The 20,098-nt window shown below is 36.4% G+C and overlaps 1 protein-coding gene across 7 annotated transcripts in view; it reads right to left on the reverse strand.

Annotated features, from left to right (window-relative positions):
* CADM2 (cell adhesion molecule 2) overlaps positions 1-20,098 on the reverse strand; it is a gene marked incomplete at its 5' end in the record, with an annotated part of 1,250,256 nt that overhangs the window by 76,965 nt on the left and 1,153,193 nt on the right. For 2 of the 7 annotated variants that reach the window (XM_079767298.1, XM_079767297.1), the window contains one exon: positions 1,227-1,346. The exons of the other annotated variants lie outside the window; for them this stretch is intronic. In XM_079767298.1, the coding sequence (XP_079623424.1) occupies positions 1,227-1,346 (120 nt within the window). The remainder of the gene's footprint in view (positions 1-1,226; positions 1,347-20,098) is intronic. 7 annotated transcript variants of the gene reach the window in all.

A 20,098-nucleotide genomic window follows, 5' to 3' on the forward strand; every position in this document is an offset into this window, starting at 1 on the left:
AGCTATCAACCTTGTACATTGTATAGTATAGTTGACATGGCTATTAAAAATTAGCAATTATCAAGTACAGTTTTTTGAAACAAGAGAAAAAATGCTATGATAACTGCAAAGTGAAAGCTGGCAACTCATTTAATATTGAGAATTAATAAAAATTTCAAGAAAACCAGATAGTGTAATTGAACAATCTTTACAAGTGAATGAAAATAATTCTAAGCCTGCCCTTGGTACAGCTTTAATTACATATATATTAATGTAATGTCCCCATGATTTCAAGTTAAATTGTCAAGTTTAATACATATTAGTATAGCCAACATGACAAAAAACATGTATAAAAATTAAAAAAACAGACTTAAATAAGACAAATTTTCTCTAAATGATGTTTATGCAGAAATAAATTTTAATGTGTTTTCTATAATGCACTCAACTCTTTTTATTTCTTTATCATCTACTAACCACTTAATGACTTCTCAGGAATGCTTTTTTATATTTCTGAACCATATGTAATTATTTTTTTGCCCTTAAGGATTATTTCCATTTCTTTAAGATTGCTATCCTTGAGGCAAAAGTGCTTATTAATAAACTGATACCAGAGATTACTCATGGAGCCAATATCAAATACTATCATCCTGGACCACTCTAGACCATTTGCTTTAGAACATTATACTAGAATAAGCAGATCCACTCAGCAAATTATTTTAGGGTAATATGCTGAATATTTACTTAAAAGTTCTATTTTTTTATGGTTTATAATGACCATGGATTATGTCAAGTTTAGAAAAAATTCAACACTAGGCATTTCAATCTGGTTGCAGAGAAATAACAACTCTTTCACATTAAAGTAGAACATCAAAAAGGTAAAAGTTATCTCTGCATCCTTGAACATGTTATTTCTTTGTTTGCATTGAAAAGGCAAGGCAAAACAAACAACAACAACAACAAAAAACAACATTGCCCATGTTCACATTTTAAATTTGCTCAATGCTGTAGAACTCCGTATGTTTTTAACCTATATTCTGGAATATTTTCATAATAGTCATAAGTGACCCTAAAAAATTAAAATATAACATTTGTCTTATATTCTATTCCAATCTTCCTAATTGATTGTAAGTTAGGTGATTTACTTATTATTAAGTAAAATTGGATCTTAACTTTTCTACCCCTTAAAGAAATCCCTTAAAGCTCCATTTAATGTGTTTTCCAGGCCATAACAAAGAAGAATACTGTACCTCTTATGCTCTTGGTTGTTGCAGATGTGGTTGGGCTGGTTGTTATGGCTACAGTGGTTGTGACTGTTGCAGTGGTAAGGGAGGGGATGATAGTAGTGGGAAGCAAAGTGTTGGGAACATCTGGTGAGTGGAAAAAAACAAAATATAAAACAAAATCATATCATGCAAACAAAAGACAAACTCAAATGATCCAAATTACAAAAATACATATATCTTATTTAGGTTTAACATTAACAAGCTTTAACAAGATTATCAGGTACAAAGCTGGCTGTACCTCGCAGTTCTTGCCATTTTTTGTTCACTTTCTTTTCATGCTCCTACTCAAAGTAAAAAATTGGAGCAATGTTTGAGAATAAACAGATCGTTCAAAATATTTAGAGTGAAATTTAAAGTGACAAGAATTCATTTGTTCACTGAGTCATTTAAAAAGTTGGACATGCAATACCAAAATACAGATAGGTAAAACAAAAAATGACATGCTTTGTTGAAGAAGTAAACAAAGAAACAACATGACAGAACTAAACACAAATAACATCACCATATAAGGTTAAAGAAATGAAATGGATGGGTGAGTATATGCATGTTAAAGGCTTTTTGATTTTTTCATCTAAGAAAACTTAATGATAGGAAATAAATAGGATGAGAGTGATCTTTAGAAACAAAAATAAGCCAATTGTTATTAATATTACTTTACTTTTCAATTTCTCACAAATGATGTTAATGCACATTTGGAGTCTTGCAATTCTTACCCTGATTAGCTGGTAACGCCTTCTAACAATTTTGCAGTACCTAGGAGTCTTTAACAAGTATTGAATCAACTAGCATGAAACCCAATATTCTGAAAGGTTTATGATTTATTTTATTTGGCATATCTAGGAGAAGTTATTGAACATATACTTGAAAATAACATTCAAACCTTAATCCATAATTAGTAAAAGTTGCCAAAGTTAACAGTAGATCAAAATATAGAGAACATACTACACAGAATAAATACCTCTGAGTTTAACACCAAAATCATACTTTCTGTCACTCAAAATGAGCTGAAAATTTGAAGAGCAGCATAGAGTATAGTAAAACAATATAGACAGTGTCAAACTGTGAACACCTCAATAAGATCCTCAGAGAGTCAAATCTCATCTCAAGTGGATAGACATATCATTTACACAGTAAGGAAATTAGAAGCAGTTCACAAATTACCTGTAATTACTGTGCCAGGGTTTGATTTTACATGTTTTCCACACAGCCCTGATATATTCAGAGTGTTTGACAGATTATTTTGCTACTAAAAGGCTTCCTGTCAGTCTTTCAATTAAAGTCTTTAAGTCACACCAAAATTTTTCTAGTTCTTTACTTCTGATAAATAGCCCTACTGGATACTCAGACTTTAACCTGATGAATTATCTACACTGGAGACACAGCAAACCACATGAGATCACTCTCTTATCTTCCTGGCCAGTCAAATTTAAGGAAATAACCTTCTGAAAACTCAGTGTTGCTACATTAATCACCAGGGAAAATGAGTATTTCCTGGAGTGTGATTATCATGGTCATAAAGTAGAACTGACTTTCATCATAAATATTATGTATATGAGCATGGTCACTTCTTGATTACTAATTTTTACAGTACCTTCTAATTTTATTTTTTAGCAAAGATTTTTTTTTCTTACAGGAAGACATGTCTTTTATTGATGAGAGAGAGAGAGAGAAACTGATGTGAGAAACATCAATTGGTTGCCTCCTGCACCCACCAGACCACCAGACCAGGGATTGAACCTACAACCTTTTGGTGTAAGGAAGGATGTTCCAACCAACTGAGCCACCTGGCCAGGGCAATATCTTTTTTTTTTCATGGTAAGCTTTCCTAAAGAGTTTAGGAAGGCTAAAGGTAAATGAAGTATATTTTGTAAATTAATAAAAAGAACATGAATTTAATCTTCATATATTATCCAAGATAAAAAATATATTTTTTATTCACTTGTTCTTTAGGATCTCAAAATATATGTATTTAATTAATGCAAAGGGAAATATTTCCCAGGGCTATCAAATATAAGAATTCTATATAATAAAAGCATAATATACAAATCGACCAAATAGCGGAACAGCAGAAGGACCATCCGGGACCACGCTATGACACCCACTGGCTCCAGGCCAGCCAAGGGGGGTTCAATGTGATTGGTTGGGGGCCCGGCCATCATCCCATGATTGCCCCACAGAGGGAGGCCCAGGCCACTGACCAGCAGGCTGCAGCAGGTGGGCAGGGCCTCTCTCTGCAAGGGAAGCCCGAGTCCCGGGTGCTGGCAGCCAGAGGGAAGCCGGTGCTGGCAGATGGGAAAAGGAAGCCCTACTCTTGCACGAATTTTGTGCATTGGGCCTCTAGTATGCAATAATATTAGTTCTTTGAAACTTCATGTAAATAACCTTATTATAAATTATGAAATATTGGGTTTCTTGCTATCAGACAATGAGTTAAAATGATATCACTGCATATGAAAAGCAGCCTTTCAAAATTACTTTAACAAAGAATTGGAATTCAAATAACAGGTTTGGGGTTGTTTTATTTTGTTTTTAGTTCAGCCAAAAAAAAAAAAGCATGTTATTTGGTGTTTTTGTCCTTATTCCATATCAACTAAAATAGGTAATAATACATCTTGATTTGTTTTGGATAGAGTCTATATTACCAAGTATTATAAGCATTCTTGTATACATCAGAAAACATTCTTATTTTCTAAAATTGTGAAAATGCATGGATTATATTCATTTTTCAAAGCTAATTTTCAAAGAACTTAAAAACAATAGGTTGTGGTTTTAAAGTGTCCAGATAAATGAGATAACATTAAAAATTATTCTTGACTCATAGTCTGGCTCCTGCTTATCTATTCATCATCCTCTCTCATACTCCCCTCTTGAATTCATATGCACATAGAAACAAATAGGCTGAAAGTAATTTGGTGCAAAGCACCTTGGCCAATATGAAAACTGGATCAAGACATAACCTGTATAAGAAATGTTTCACAGTAACTGTTACATGTTTTGAATCACCATTAACTTCATTTCATCCTATGTGTTCTAAAACACCTTAGACACTTTCATTTTTTCAAAAATGTTTAGGGTTTCTTCATTCTGTTTTTTTTTTTACTGCTCATGGATGTTCACCCAAATATTTCAACCCTGTCATAAATAGCAAAATTTAAATAAACTAAATATTCAACACCAGATGAATCAACATCAACTAAAACTCAGCAACATAAGATTAATTGGAATTAGTTGAAATCCTCAGAAATAACAAGAATATTATATGATACTCCTCTTCAATGAAAACTTTCTAAATGCTCTGAGTTTGTTGGTGTCAGACTCCCCACTTGACAATTTCTGAAGAGAAGAACTCTGCATACTTATTGTTGAGAACCTAACACAATTTAGAAGGTCAATAAATATTTACCAAGTGAATTTGTTCATAGCATTACAAATATATAACAGATTTTATGGGATCTAGAAAAGTCCACATTTTTGACAAGGTATAATAATTAATATAGAACTGAAATATTTTATTACTTCTGTTAAAAAAATCGTTCTGTCTTCAATATAGACTGGCCACCATTATTTTCTGATGGGTAAAATTTCAAGACAACACCTACAATTTATTCCTTCAAGAAATTTTCTTGCTAACAAAATATACCTTTGCTCACACATCCTGCTACTTTGAAAGCAGTGTGAACCTGATCTGACATTCATGTCCTCTGTTCTTCTTATGCACTATATTCCTTTTAAGGGTGAAAGGCCAGGAGGGCTCACTAAGCAGATCCCATTGTGATCAGTGGTGAATGACCATAACACATTTATTAGTTGTTTATTATTTTCCCCATTAATGGATAAAACAACTTTGAGATAGAATTTATTTGTCTCTACATAGGTGTTTGTGATATGTGTGCATACATATTATATGTGACATCTACACTAATAAAAGAGAAACATGCAAATTGACCATACGTCCACTATACCCAGCAGCCACACCCACTAGCCAATAAGGAGCAAGTATGCAAATTAACACAACAAAGATGGCGGCAGCCACAGAGCTGGAGAGAGCAGGAGGCTTGGGTTGTTCCCGGTGATGGAGGAAGCCAAGCTTCCCACCCGCCCTGGCTGGTCCTGGCCTCTGTTCAAGGCTACAAAATTTCAATTATAGAAGATAAATAAATCCCAGATACCTGCTTCCAGCTGGCCCTGGCCTCCGCTCAAGGAGGCGCTGAGAAAAAAAAAGAAAAGAAAAAAAGGAGGGTCTGGGAGCCTGGATCACTGTGGGGCATGGCCAGCCTGAAAATAGCCATCAGCTCCTCACACAGGCTGGCAACGTTCCCCCAGAGATAATGCAGATTGTTCTACAACACTTCCATATGGAGATCATTTATTTTAGCTGTCTGATTGTAACTCTTCTCAAAGCAAATATTAGTAAAAGACTGTGCATTCTTCCTAAGTTTAAATGCCCATCTCTCTAGTTTTCATTCCTAGAAGTCAGTGGCATTATTAACAATTGTTTAAAAATTCCTGATTTCATGTATTCACTTTGGCCTTTTATTTAAACACTGATTGTAAAATTGGAGCTATGTATTTTTTAAATATGAAATTGGATACACTAGTACTAGTCACTTGCATAATTTTTTATGTATCTGGAATCCTGTATCTTTTTTAAAAAAACACATTACACTGTTAATACAAATAATTCTCACTAAAATATGTATAGGTTATAAAATATATGTCATTTTTTATTTTAATACATACTCAATTTATTTTTCCCAATAAGATTATAACATTTATATGCATAAAAATTATACATTTACACACTAATAAAAATAACCAAATCTTAGTTCAACATTAATTTACTAATTCTGTTTAAAAAGCAAGATAATCTGTAGCCATATTAATATTGTAAGTAATTTGCTCACTATGACTTGTCAATTTTAGAAGTTATTAATATATTCTTTACATGTTAACATCCTATGATTAAAGAATGTTTGAACATAGACACTAAGACACATATAAATAAAATAGAGAAGTTAATGGTATGTAACATAATTTATAAATATTAAACTTTATAAATGGTATCTATTTAATAAGTCAATAAATTAACTTCTCATTTTCTGTATAATACAAAACATGAGCTCAAATTTTTATTGTTGCTTTCCTTGGAGTATGTGTTAAGTTAATAAAATACTATTACATTAGCCTAAAATACAAAATAAAGTGGTTCCAAAGAAGTTCAGCATTTACAGTTTGCAAGAGAAATTAACTGAAGACATTAGTAAATATGGACAAATTATTTATATATCATTTAAATCCAAAAAAAATGTATATAAAGTTCTTAAAAGTCAGAATTAAAAACATATTCTAATTTATAAGAAATTGTTTGAATGCTATATTAGAGTTTTTTTTAAGTTGTTAAAACTTTTTATCATAATATATAGAATTGTGTAACATCAATTTCTCTGAAATTGTGATTATGTGTTTTAATTCATTTGGTAGTAAATTAAATGTTAGGGGACTAATTTTTAACTTTATGTTAAAATGGATAAAACTTGCTAAAATTACTTTATGGTTTAAAAAGAATGTTAAAATAAATTCACAGTAGTCCATATTTCATTATTGGAAAAATATGATATGTATAAATCCATAGTAATTTGGGTATTATATATATATATATATATATATATATATATATATATATATATATACACACACATATATATATGTACATACATGCAATATATATGTAAAAATTACTATGGATATTTCTTTAAAGGAAAAATGTCAGCATTTTATCAACTGAAAAAAGTAAAGGTTTCAAGTCATAAAAATATTTGATTATAGTTTTACCAATACATGAGTATAAATTATAATAAATTATACTTTTCATTTTACTGGTAACATATATAAAGTACTGTTCTCATATAAAAGGAAAACTCAGGAGTAATTCAATAATATCAGACAGAACCCCAAATTTAGTCAGTAGCACAATTGCATACTAGTGCATACAAAGTCTATGTAAGCTAAAATTTTCATGCAAGTGAATATTGAGTTATAAATAAATGTACTATAAATAATATGAGTTTATTCTATAAGAAACTAATCACTTGAAGAAGCACAATTTCATCTCACACAACAAAGTTGTTAAATCAGGAAACTAAAATCTGTGTCTGGGGACCATGGCTAACCTTTATGATAAATGTACCAATTCATCCTCTTTCCTGCTCAACACCCATGATTCTGATTTGAACCCCAAAACTGCAACCACTAACATTTCAAAATGTTAAAGTTTTCTGAAACGACAGGGCGAGAGTTCCTCAGAGTATGTATGACTGGCTTTCTTTATTTCTCATAGTGCTAGATTAACATGAACAAAGAAGCAAGAGCCTAGTACACAGGAAGACATCTGGCCTTGACTCAAGTGCTTTCCCCAAATTCTAGACTAACTCCGTTTATTCTCATTGCTGCCATGCCCTCAGAGCCACATTCTATTTTATGGCATTAGTTTTCTCTTTCTTCTCTGTCCTTCCAGTATAACTTAAATATGATCTCATTTATAAAGCACCCTCAATTCTGCAAAGAGTTAATATCTTCATTCACTGTTGTTGTTTTTTTAAGCACTTTGCACACAACCTCACACATAGTTATTACATAGTATACCACCATGGTATTTATGTACATCTCTTTCTAGTAAACTGTAATTTCTGTCTTTATAAATCAATATGTCTTTATTTTAAAAAATATCGTTTTGCCTGAATGTCCATCAGTAGATGAATGGATAAAACAGCTGTGGAACATTTACACAAAGGAATACTACTCAGACATAAAATATAAGGAAATTTTACCTTTTACAATCACATGGATGGATCTGAAGAGCACTGTGCTAAGTGAAATAAGCCAGTCATATTATTTCACTAATATTTGCAATATAATGAACAAACAATCAAAATACAGATAGATTCATAGATAGAAGGGCAGCTGTCAACTGCTGGGGTGGGTGTGGGACTATGGGTGGGTGGTGGGTGAAGGGATTGAGCAAAAAAGAAAAAAAGAAAGAAAGATTTCATGAAATGGACAACAATGTGGTGATTGTCAGGGGGAGGTGATTAGGGGGTAGAGAAGGGTATTGGGATATGAATGGTGATGGGTGGAGACTTGACTTGAGGTGGTGTACACACAACACAGTATACAGATGATGTGTTTAGAATTGTATACCTGAAACCTGTATAGTTTTGTTAACCAGTGTCATCCCAATAAATTTAATAAAAAGGAAAAAATAATTAAAATATCACTTTGCTTTGGGACAAATTATTTTTACCCAACACCTCAGTATCGCCCAATTCCTATCTTAAACTAGCCTCCCTTTCTTTATGTATCTAATAAAAAACACTACTCTCAACTTTCAGCCTGATTCCCACCTGCTCTGTGAAGACATCCTTGGCCAACTAAATTCAAACTGATTTCCCTTCTCTCTCAATATGCATCATGCTTTTGATTTTATCTACTACTTTCCTCACATTGTTACTCCTCCCTTGATCCCCCATGACAATGATGTTTACATTCATGATATCTTACTACCTATGGGCAACCATACCCAGAGCTATGTGCCTCTTACTAGCTGCACATCTCTGTCTTCTGCCTCAGCTGAAAAATATTACAAAATACATGTGGGATTATGTGGTAACATTTTTACATTTTCTCTAATTTACATAATCAATTAATACCCTCTATTATTCTTACTCTTATCCATAATAAGAAAAACGTGATATGCTTAATTAGACCAGACATCCTTCTTGACATCCTTCCAGGAGGAAGCCAGCGCTGCAGCCACGGGATCTAGGCAGCCGCCCGAGGACTTCGTGGGAGGGATCCAGGCAGCCACGGCTGAGAAGGCTTACTCTTGCAAGAATTTCGTGCATTGGGCCTCTGGTTAATAACAAAGTTCACCATACAAAGAATATACACCCAGGTCTTCATAAAATCAGTGGTTGAAAACTGGAAGGCTATAACATTCATGAGTTACCTGTATTCGTGAACCAACAAGATGATAAGATATCGGAGATCAGAGACTTCAGTGCTTTCTAGGGTAACTTGCTCAATGTTTTGAATTTTACTGGGGCTTTATAAATAATGCTCTTTCTGGTGGTAGTGACAATGATGTCATTTAATAACATGAATCAGTAATTGAGCCTAACCATGTTTAATGATCAATTACTGCTTCTTCTTCTTCCTTTTACCATATATGAAGTAATATATAGGAATTCCTGCCAAGAGTTTTTAAGTCTAAATAACTACTAAAAAGTTAATATACAGCATACTAAAGAACCTTATAGTCTAAATTCAGTTTTTCAATGATTTTAAGTGTTAGAGCTCCAAATCATCACATTTAAAAACAATACAAAAGTGCCCTTTTTTTTCACATCCTAATGAAGGAATTCAAAAATATGCAACCACATTTTGTTATCTGGGCTTATTAGAGCACAACAGATCTTTTATAACCTTGTCAAAGTTAAGTCAGTTCCAACATGTGCTGTATACAATAAATTGGAGAGTGGTACAGCATCTTTTTTCTAATAACGAGCTTTTCAGGTTAAAGGTATGTTCTGTTCTCTACAAATGCAGTGTACAATAATTTCTAACTTGTCAACCTGTTTTGTTTTGTGGCAGATTCTCTTTTTAAAAATGGCATTCTGGCCCATTCAGAATGGATTTTTGAAGCAAAATTAAGTCTAAAGTGTCTTAGAAGCTTGTTTTTCTCCAAGGACTAGTGTTCAATAGAAAAAAAAGAGCCATTTAGTCTGGACTTCATATGTCTGCTTCCTTTCTGCTTTATGTCAATAACTCCCCAAGGTGGTCCCCGGGTAATCAGGAGTGGATTCAAACCAAGGATTTTGGAGATACAGGGGCATCAGAATTCAATGTATGTTAGAAGTATTAAGGTAAGAAATATCTCTTTGATAGAAGCTATTCCCATTTACTAGCCTTAAAAATAATATGGCGTCATCAACCTTTTTACTGGTAATTGAATTGCCACTGGAAGCAATTGTAACAGAAAAAGTTTACTGTATTTGCTTTTCTTATGGCCAGCTACATGGTTTACAGCATAAGTATGACAAACAGCACCAAGGCTCTTACTTAAATGACAACCACCAGGTTGACAAGGCCTCTACTTGCCTCCTCCTTGAGCATCACAAGGTAACCTCATCTTCTTCATAGAACGGAACCCTTTTAAAAATTACATTTGAATAATTCATCCCTCTGATAGTTTCCACTGGCTTCACAAACTAAATGGAATCCTTATACAATAATAAAAAGAAGCTATTCTTGAAAAATGAAAAGTACTGCAATTTTAAACTGTAGGTGGTAACCAAGAGTCCTATGTAATTACAAGAAGAGTTTATGAATAAAATCAGTCTGTTATTTGAAAAAAGTGTATGCATTATTTTCTTTTAAAATACTCCTTTACATTCCAAACTGACAAAGGCAAAGTCAAATGTAAAGTAGGAGAAAAAAAAATGTCTTTGAAATGGGTCATTCTATATTATTTAGCTCCAGCTACTTCAATAGCATGAGCACTCTTCTAAAAGTACTTTTCCAAAAAGTAAATCAGATAATTTGATAAAATATGTTCAGTTCTATAAAGATGCCAATTTCCTAGGGAAGAATAGGACTATCAGCCATTAAAAGGAAAGTACATTAAATGTGAATATACACAGGAGGAAGTGTAATGTACTAAAAAACACGGATTGAGAAATCCAGATACTTGAAGTTTTCATCTAAGTTATGTGATAATATAGCAGAGAGACATTTTTTTCATATAATTTAACCTCTACCCAAAGTGAAGAGTTTAGACCTGGACGTTTATATAAGTACTTCGGACAAGATTGATACTCTAAATGAAAAACACCTTAACTCAAAAAACTTGTAAGTGCAGATATTTTTGTGTATGACTTTAGGAGAAACAAAGAACCCCTAAAGGTGTAGGTTCACATTTAAAAAATGCAATGACTTAAGCTCATATGATGCTACTGTACTATGCTACCGAAAACATATAGGTTAAAAAATATTGTAATTAAACTGAAAGTTATTACACAGCACTAATTTTAGTGAATTCTAATTTTCACATACGTATTTATTATTATTATTATTTTAAATTCTTTATTGTTGAAAGTATTACATATGTCCCCCGATTCCCCACCCCACCCCATACCCTTACCCCCCACCACTGTTTTCATCCATAGGTGTAAAATTTTTGTCCAATCTCTTCCCGCACCCCTCAGACCCCCTCCCCCCTGAGAATTGTCCGTCGCCTCCCTTTCTATGTCCCTGATTCTATTATATTCACCAGTCCATTCTGTTCTTCAGATTTTTTATTGACTTGATTTTTAGATTCACTCGTTGGTAGGTATGTATTTGATGTCTTTTTGTTGTTCATAATTTTTACCTTTACCTTTTTTTTCTTCTTCCTCTTCTTAAAGAATACCCTTCAGCATTTCATGTAATCCTGGTTTGGTGGTGATGAACTCCTTTAGCTTTTTCTTGTCTGTGAAGCTCTTCTTCTGACCTTCAATTCTGAATGATAGCTTTGCTGGGTAGAGTAATCTTGGTTGTAGGTTCTTGCCATTCATCACTTTGAATATTTCTTGCCACTCTCATCTGGCCTGCATAGTTTCTGTAGAGAAATCAGCTGACTGTCGTATGGGTACTCCCTTGTAGGTAACTAACTGTTTTTTCTCTTGCTGCTTTTAAGATTCTCTCTTTGTCTTTTGCCCTTGGCATTTTAATTATGATGTGTCTTGGTGTGGTCCTCTTTGGATTCCTTTTGTTTGGGGTTCTGTACGCTTCCTGGACTTGTAAGTCTATTTCTTTCACCAGTTGGGGGAAGTTTTCTGTCATTATTTCTTCAAATAGGTTTTCAGTATCTTGCTCTCTCTCTTCTTCTGGCACCCCAAAAATTCAGACATTGGTACACTTAAAGCCGTCCCAGAGGCTCCTTACGCTATCCTCACACTTTTGGATTCTTCTTTCTTTCCGCCTCTCTGGTTGGGTGTTTTTTGCTTCCTCATGTTCCAGATCTTTGGTTTGACTCTTGGGGTACGGTGATCTACAGTTGAGTTTCTGTATATTCTTCATTTCAGACAGTGTATGCATAATTTCTGACTGATCCTTTTCCATTTTTTTTTTTTTTTTTGGTATTCTCATTAAGGTCCTTGAAGGTCTCTTCAAGATTCTCAGCAATTTTTAGAAGATTCTTGAGTAACCTTATAAATGTGGTTCTGAACACTGTGTCATCCAGTAGTTTACTTTCCTCCATCTCTCCTGTTCGTGACATACTTTGGTTTCTCCGCACTTTGGCTGCCTCCCTGTGTTGATGGAGTGGCTTTGTGTGGTCAGTGACCTATAGGGGCCGGTAGCTCAGCTTCCCCAATCACCCTAGGTGGTCGCTCTTGGTACACCCCTTTGTGGGATGAGTGCAAAGTCTTGGTGTTGTTAAGCCTTGATTGCTGTTGGTACACTGGGAGGATTTGACCTCCAGGCCAATTGGCTGTGAGGATCAGCTGGGTTTACGCTGGGAGAAAGCCTTATTCGACTAGACTTGCAAAATTGTAGAAGCCTCTGTGCTCAGCTTGGATGGGGCGGAGTTTCAGGGTGGAGCCTACAGCCTTGGCTTCCCATCAGCCCCACCCTATGAGGTTCCTGGGTCTTAGTGTCCCTCAGTGTCCCTCGGTACTCCCTGTAAGCATCTCTGAGAGAAAGGCGCCCTGGAGTTTCGTCTGCTGCCGAACAGTCTAGTCTCTCCCCCAATGAATCTGGATTCCCAGATTCTCGCCCAGAACTGGGGTTCAGTGCAGTTGGAACCGGGGCTCAGCACAGTCCAGAGCTTTTGTCTCCTTCCTGCTAGGGTAGTGATGGTGAACCTCTGACACACGTGTCAGTGCCATTTCTGATGACACGCGGCCGCTGAGGCGGCCACATGCCGAGGATGAAACATTTATGTTATTTAAACTATAAATATCACGAAATAATGTTTTTTCCTCAAAGTGACACACTACCCGAGTTATGCTCGGTTTTTTTGGCGAAGTTTGACACACCAAGCTCAAAAGGTTGCCCATCACTGTGCTAGGGCAATTCAGCAGCACAGTCAATAGTCCATCCTCTGTGCGCATTCACGTGTGTGCCTCCGGAGATCTGCCTTTCGCCGCTCCCCTGAGTTTCCACCTTACAGCCCAGATTCCCCCAGTATGAGCCTGGGTTCCCAGGGTCTTGCCCGGAACTGGGGTTCAGTGCAGTTGGAGCTGGGGTTCAGCGCAATCTGGAACTTTTATCTCCTTTCTGCTAGAGAACGTTGGCCAGGCACTCAGCCGCCCCGTCCTCTCTGGCTCTGTCCTCCCTGCACGTGCGCGCGCCCGTGTCTCCGCCTGTGTCTCCGTACCTCAGGCTTTTACAGCTCCTCTGATTTTCCTTGTGGTTTTCTCTTTCCTTCTAGTTGTAGGCGTTTTAGTCAGCCAACTTTCCTGTGGTTCTGGATGATGTCCATTTTGTCTTTTAGTTGTATTTTTGAAATTGTTGTGTAAGGCTGCAGTTTAGATGTTTACCTATGCTGCCATCTTGGTTTCTCTCTCTTACATATTTCTTATGTGACAACTTGTAAAGGTAGTAAAATACACCCAGATATAATATTTAATATTATAATATAAAAGTTTATTAAAATAAAATTTAAAAGAGAATGTGGGAGTGTTTAAAGATTATTATTATAAACTTGCTATGCTATAACTTCACAAAGCACAACAATGGTACTTTTTGTGCCTGCATGCTAATAAGTACATCCACTTTGTTGAACCATAGAAGATAATCCCTAGTAAACAATAAGGATAATATTAAACAGAATTGTGAAGAAACACTTGTTGAGCTCCAATTTTTATTATCTTTTCTGTATTTTAATGTTCAGAGTTCTCATGCAAAGCAAGTTTTTTTTTAACCTTAGAAATTATTATTTTTAAAAAATGACTCCTGCATAAGATTTAGTGATACAAATTAATAACTTTCCTCAAATAATTTACATTTAAATTATGCTCTTGATAAGAAAGTGAACATTTTACCAAAATAATGTATTTCTGATTGTGGAATTTCATATTCTCCTGAAATATTACAATTAATGAGGGGACCTTAAAAACACCTCTGATGTTGCATCAAGGTGAAACAGAACTTCTTTATTTTGAAGTCCAGGCATAATTGAGAGTGTTTATTTATTAATTATAGAATCCACAGTGCCTGATCTAACATTTTGAATATAATAGATACTCAAGAAAGATTTCCTGAAATAGTGAAGCATTAGATAGCACAGCATTGTGATGTGGATTTTCAGGCTGTGTCTCAGAGATGTTTTATATTAGCTATATACAAGAGATGAGAGTTATCTTTATAAGAGATGAGATAAAGTTCCAAAAACTTAACTTTCAGTTAGCAATAATCATAGAATTTTGCAAAAAAAAAAAAAAATGAACAGATATATGAAATCAAAGACTTCCATGAGATATTTTAATTTTTCTATGCACAGTATTCATATTGTACACTGCTTAACTCTATAAAGCACAATTTACATATGTATTGCCAAGTAAATACATCTCACTATTTTTCCTAATATAAGATGAAAGTTAAAGGTCTTGATTTTGGTGATCAATGAATGAATATCAATTATCCTGATTTTACTCAGAAGTTATAAGTATATATGTGTATATATGTGTATGGATGTGGATATGGGTATGTGCATATGCATATATGCATGTAAGCATACATACATATATAATTTTTTTCTTCTGAAAAGAGAGAGACTGAGAGACAAAGAAATTTAATTATTAAAAAAATACTGATTGGTTTGCCTACTATTTAGCAGGCATGGTCCTAAGAGCTAGAGATACAGAGATAAACAAGATGTATAAGATCGCTGCTTTCATGAAATCATAATCTACTGGTGAACATAGAATATATCAATCCACACGGATTTATGTGTGCACATATAATATATGCACATGAATGCATGAATATATTATATATGTACACATGTGTACATATACACATATAAATATATGTATTTCTGCACATATACACAGGTACAGTTATATTTAATCAAATGTACAAACAGACAACAGGGGGTAAAGGCATGAATGGGGGTTTGGGGGGTAATGGGGGAATAAGGACACATATGTAATACCATAATCAATAAAGAAATTTAAAAAAATAAAATAAAATATATTTTCTAAAAAAAACAACTAAAGTAGCAAATAATTATTCATTCCCTTCAGAAAATTAAAATAAAGTGATACATGACTGGGGTTATGTAGATTGGAATAAATATAAAAGGACTCTCTGAAAATCATTGTTTAATATGAGACCTATACAATGAGAAGTGACTCTTGCAAATATCAGCATTCATGACAGAATTGCTTATACTTCCTAGACAAACAATTTAGACAAAGGCAGGATTCTTATAAAAAGAATGAGCTTGATGTCTTAGAGGAGTTGAAAGAGGACCAGGGAAACAGAAGTGATTTCATGGAGAGTGATGAAATGTCACAGATGTAGGTTGGTATCATGTTATGCTGGATTTGGTACACTAGGGTAAGAAGAACTTGGATTTTATACTAAGTCTGATGAAATGCCTTTGGAGGAATTTTAATGGGAGAAAGAAAAAGGGGTATGCATTTGAAATGTGTATATACTGTACTTTTGTGGGAAATAGATTGGGGAGAGAGAGAAGCGTGGAAGCAGGGAGCCCACAAAATAATGTTTCAATAGTCTAGACTGGAGAGGATGGAGGACAGTGGGCATAATTGGGGCATGGTTTGGAAAAAGTGTCAAAAGACTGTGTTGATGAATTGGAGAGGAGAGTAGAGAGGAATCAAGGATAAATCTTAGTTTATGGAATAATCCATGATATATGTTATTACAGTGTTTGTGAAAACTACATTGTAAAAAGCTACAAAGCAATGTTTCCGTAAAGTTTGTATCTTCTAGTTAGGTATGCCTTTGTTTCTGAAGACAAATACCCAAAATTTCCCCCATGGCCCATTGCATATTGCTCGAATTCTCTAATGAATGGATGCATATACAGTATATGTCCATAGAAGCGCTCCATACATTTTTGTAGAGTTACAATATACCCTTATTTGCACATTAAATAGTGAAAGAAAAGTTATTTAAAATGTTGAAGTTGTTAAGTAGTAGACTCTTTCCTGCCTTCAGATAGGAATGCGAGTTTTTCTCCTGGATATTTGAGCCAGTGGTCATCTTACTGTCACATAACCATTTTCCACAGAGTGCTACCAGTGAACAGAATTCTCACTCTGAAAGGTGAAAGCTTAATCTGTCCACTTCACGCTCATCTTAAAACAAAGACGTGGAATGAAGCCTCATCTCTGCTGAGTATGCTTGTACACATATACCTTTTAAAACGTTTTCTAATGAAAACAGTGCCCCTGGCTCCACTGTTTGATCCCATTCCACTTTTCTCTGCAGAGCAACAGCACGTTCCTGCAGTCAGAGGTGCCCCTACCCACTGGCGTCACAGCTATCCCTGTTTATTCATGTCCAGGAATGATGTGTTTTATCTCAGCCGTTCAGCTGTGAAAGAAGGCACTGTTTTCAGACTCGTCCAACTAGTGTAGTGTCTGGAAACTCTGAACTGGAGCTGAGAGCAGTAATCATTGGGCTCTTCCATTAGTGGCTGTGTATTGTTCCATATGGATGTCTTTTCTGTCCTTTGCTTCCTGCACGGTTATACTTCCATTTATGCCTCTAAAGAAAGCTTCTCCAAAGGGGGAAACATGCTCATTATGAGTACACAGAATTAATTTACCAACTGGTAAGTCTATTTCCATGGGAGGGAACAGATGGTAGCTGAATTCCTTTTAATGTTCCCTACGCCGTACATCTGTCCATAATGCGGGTTTCCCTTTCCTGCTCCCCCTTTCGCATCTGAGTGCAAAGATTCACTGTCTTACTTCCATCGTGCTCTGTATCCCCTTTCCCACCAGTACCACTAAGCAAATAGATTGGTGGAGCCTTTCAATGTTTCTAAATGTTTCATCCAGGGGTCCTCATACTTTTTAAACAGGGGGCCAGTTCACTGTCCCTCAGACTGTTGGAGGGCCGGACTATAGTTTAAAAAAAAAACTATGGACAAATTCCTATGCACACTGCACATATCTTATTTTTAAGTAAACAAACAAAACGGCAAAAACACCCGCATGTGGCCGCGGGCCGTAGTTTGAGGACACCTGGTTTCATCGCCCGGTAACTGTAATAATCAAGGGCATGCAACTGCCAACTTTTTAGTCTAGCTACATATTTACTACTAGAGGCCCAGTGCATGAAATTCGTGCATGGGGGAGGGGAGCCCTCAGCCCAGCCTGCACCCTCTCCAATCTGGGACCCTGGGGAGATGTCCACAATCTGGGACCACTGGCTCCTAACTGCTCACCTGCCTGCCTGCCTGATAGCCCCCACTGGCCCCCCACCAGTCTGGTTGACCCTTACTGCCCCCCTCGGCCAGCCTGGTCACCCCCAACTGCCCCCCCTGCCGGGCTGGTTGCCCCACGCAGCTTGCTGTTTGGTCGTTTGGTCTTCCCTTGCTGCTCCCGCTGCAGCCTGGTCACCCCACACAGCCTGCTGCTCAGTTGTTTGATCGCCCCTCACCAAACCCCTGCCAGCCTGGTCATCCCACACAGCCTGCTGCTCGGTCGTTTGGTTGCCCCTCTCTAACGCCCCTGCCGGGCTGGTTGCCCCATGCAGCCTGCTGTTCGGTCGTTTGGTCTCGCCTCACTGCCCCCCCTGTAGCCTGGTTGCCCCATGCAGCCCACTGCTCAGTCATTTGGTCACCCCTCACTAACCCACCTTCCGTTCTGGTTGCCCCACGCACCCTGCTGCTCAGTCATTTGGGTGCCCCTCACTAACCACCCTTCTGGCCTGGTTGCCCCACACAGCCTGTTCGGTCGTTCATTCAGTTGCGATGATCGCTTAGGCTTTTACTATATATCTTACCTTATAATAGACAAATATGCAAATTGACCGCACCTTCGCTATGCCCAAGCCACGCCCACCAACCAAGCCACGCCCACCAGGAAACCGTTGCAGGGACGTTGGGGTGTGGCGGAGCCCAAGGCCGGGAAAGCCTGAGGCGGAGGCTTTCCAGGCCTTGGGCACCAGCAGGGAGCCTGCACGAATCGCAGGCAACAACCAGGGGTCTGCTCCTATGATCTGTAGCAGGGACGCTGGGTGCGGCCGAGCCCAAGGCCTGGAAAGCCGCCCGAGGCTTTCCCGGCCTTGGGCACCAGAGGGGAGCCTGCACCGATCGCAGGAAACCACTGGGGGTCGGCTCCTGCGATCCTTAGCAGGGATGTTGGGTGCGGCCAAGCCCAAGGCCACTGCCCGGGGCCAAGCCCAGACCCTGAAAAAGGCAGAAGGCGGTGGCCACAGCCAAGGCCTGGGTCCCCAGTGCCTGCAGAAAACTGGTGCAGGCAGCCAGGTGAATGAAGGTCTATTGCACGAATCTTCGTGCAAACGGGCTACTAGTATATATATATATATACATATATATATATATATATATATGTATATATATATATATGATGTACAGAGTACAATTTTTTATTTTAATGTCCTGAAAGTCCTCATTAGCTTTTAAATCACTGATAGTCATAATATGAATATGTGAATTAAATACTGTAAGACTAAGAAAGTATGTATTATAATCATATCTTCTTAGCTCTAGCTTAAAATATATTTAAAAATAAATTTAGGATATTACTTTATGATATTCCTAATCTGTTTCAGAATCATTACTGCATTCACCTACACATGTATTAGTTATTTTGCTAGATTTAGGATCAGGTACTAATAACCCTAAAGCAATTCAATTTATTTATTTTTTACACTAGTTAAGTTTTTTTAAAAAAGATACTAGGTGGATTAGAAATGTTTGTTAAGCTGAAAGAAAGGCTACCCTTCATTACTCATTTTGGCTTTCTCCTGTGGTAAACATATCAACTGAAATGGGGAATCCGCATACAGGATTGAAAGTGACCTTGCATTTACGTTTAGTCTCTGGAAAAGATAAATGTGTAAATGAGCAACAAAACTTGGAAGCTTGGCTTGATGACAGAGAGTATCTCAGTGTGCAACATTCTGAGTGTTTTTGACATTTGTTATTAACAATAAAAGCAGAGTGAAATGAAAGTAGCATTTGTATCAATTCTTTAAAACTAGAAAGGGATATTTAATGGCTTGATACCTTTCACTAGACTAAAGCACATACATATTTCTAGAAGTAATAGTATTTGCTACTTTTCAAATTAAAAATCTGAAACATTCCTTTTGTAATGCTTCCTACTCTAACAATAAAATGTGAGGAACCTTATTCGGTACGTGTGTTAGTTTGAGGTAAAATATCCGGGAAACAAACGAACAAAAAAGCAATATTTCATCTTTCATCAGTATTCAATTGTCACATGAAAAATAACCAAAGCAATCATAACATCAGTGATATTTTAGGGATATTAAGTCAGCAACTGTCAGTAAACTTATTGGCATTACAAAAATATAAAGAAGCTTTTTACTGTGTTTCACTTTCTACTATGATAATACTATGTATGGAGAATTTTAATTATTTATATACTAGAAGCCCAGTGTACAACCTTCATGCATGGAGGGGGGGGGGGGTCCCTCAGCCCAGCCTGCATCCTCTTGCAATCCAGGACATCCCTCTTGCAATCTGGGAGTTCTGGCTCCTAACCACTGGCCTGCCTGCCTGATCGCCCCTAACCCCTCTGCCTGCCTGCCTGATCACCCTTATCTCC

This window comes from Cnephaeus nilssonii (assembly GCF_951640355.1).
Source record: "Cnephaeus nilssonii genome assembly, chromosome: 3".
NCBI classification, from domain to species: domain Eukaryota; kingdom Metazoa; phylum Chordata; class Mammalia; order Chiroptera; family Vespertilionidae; genus Cnephaeus; species Cnephaeus nilssonii.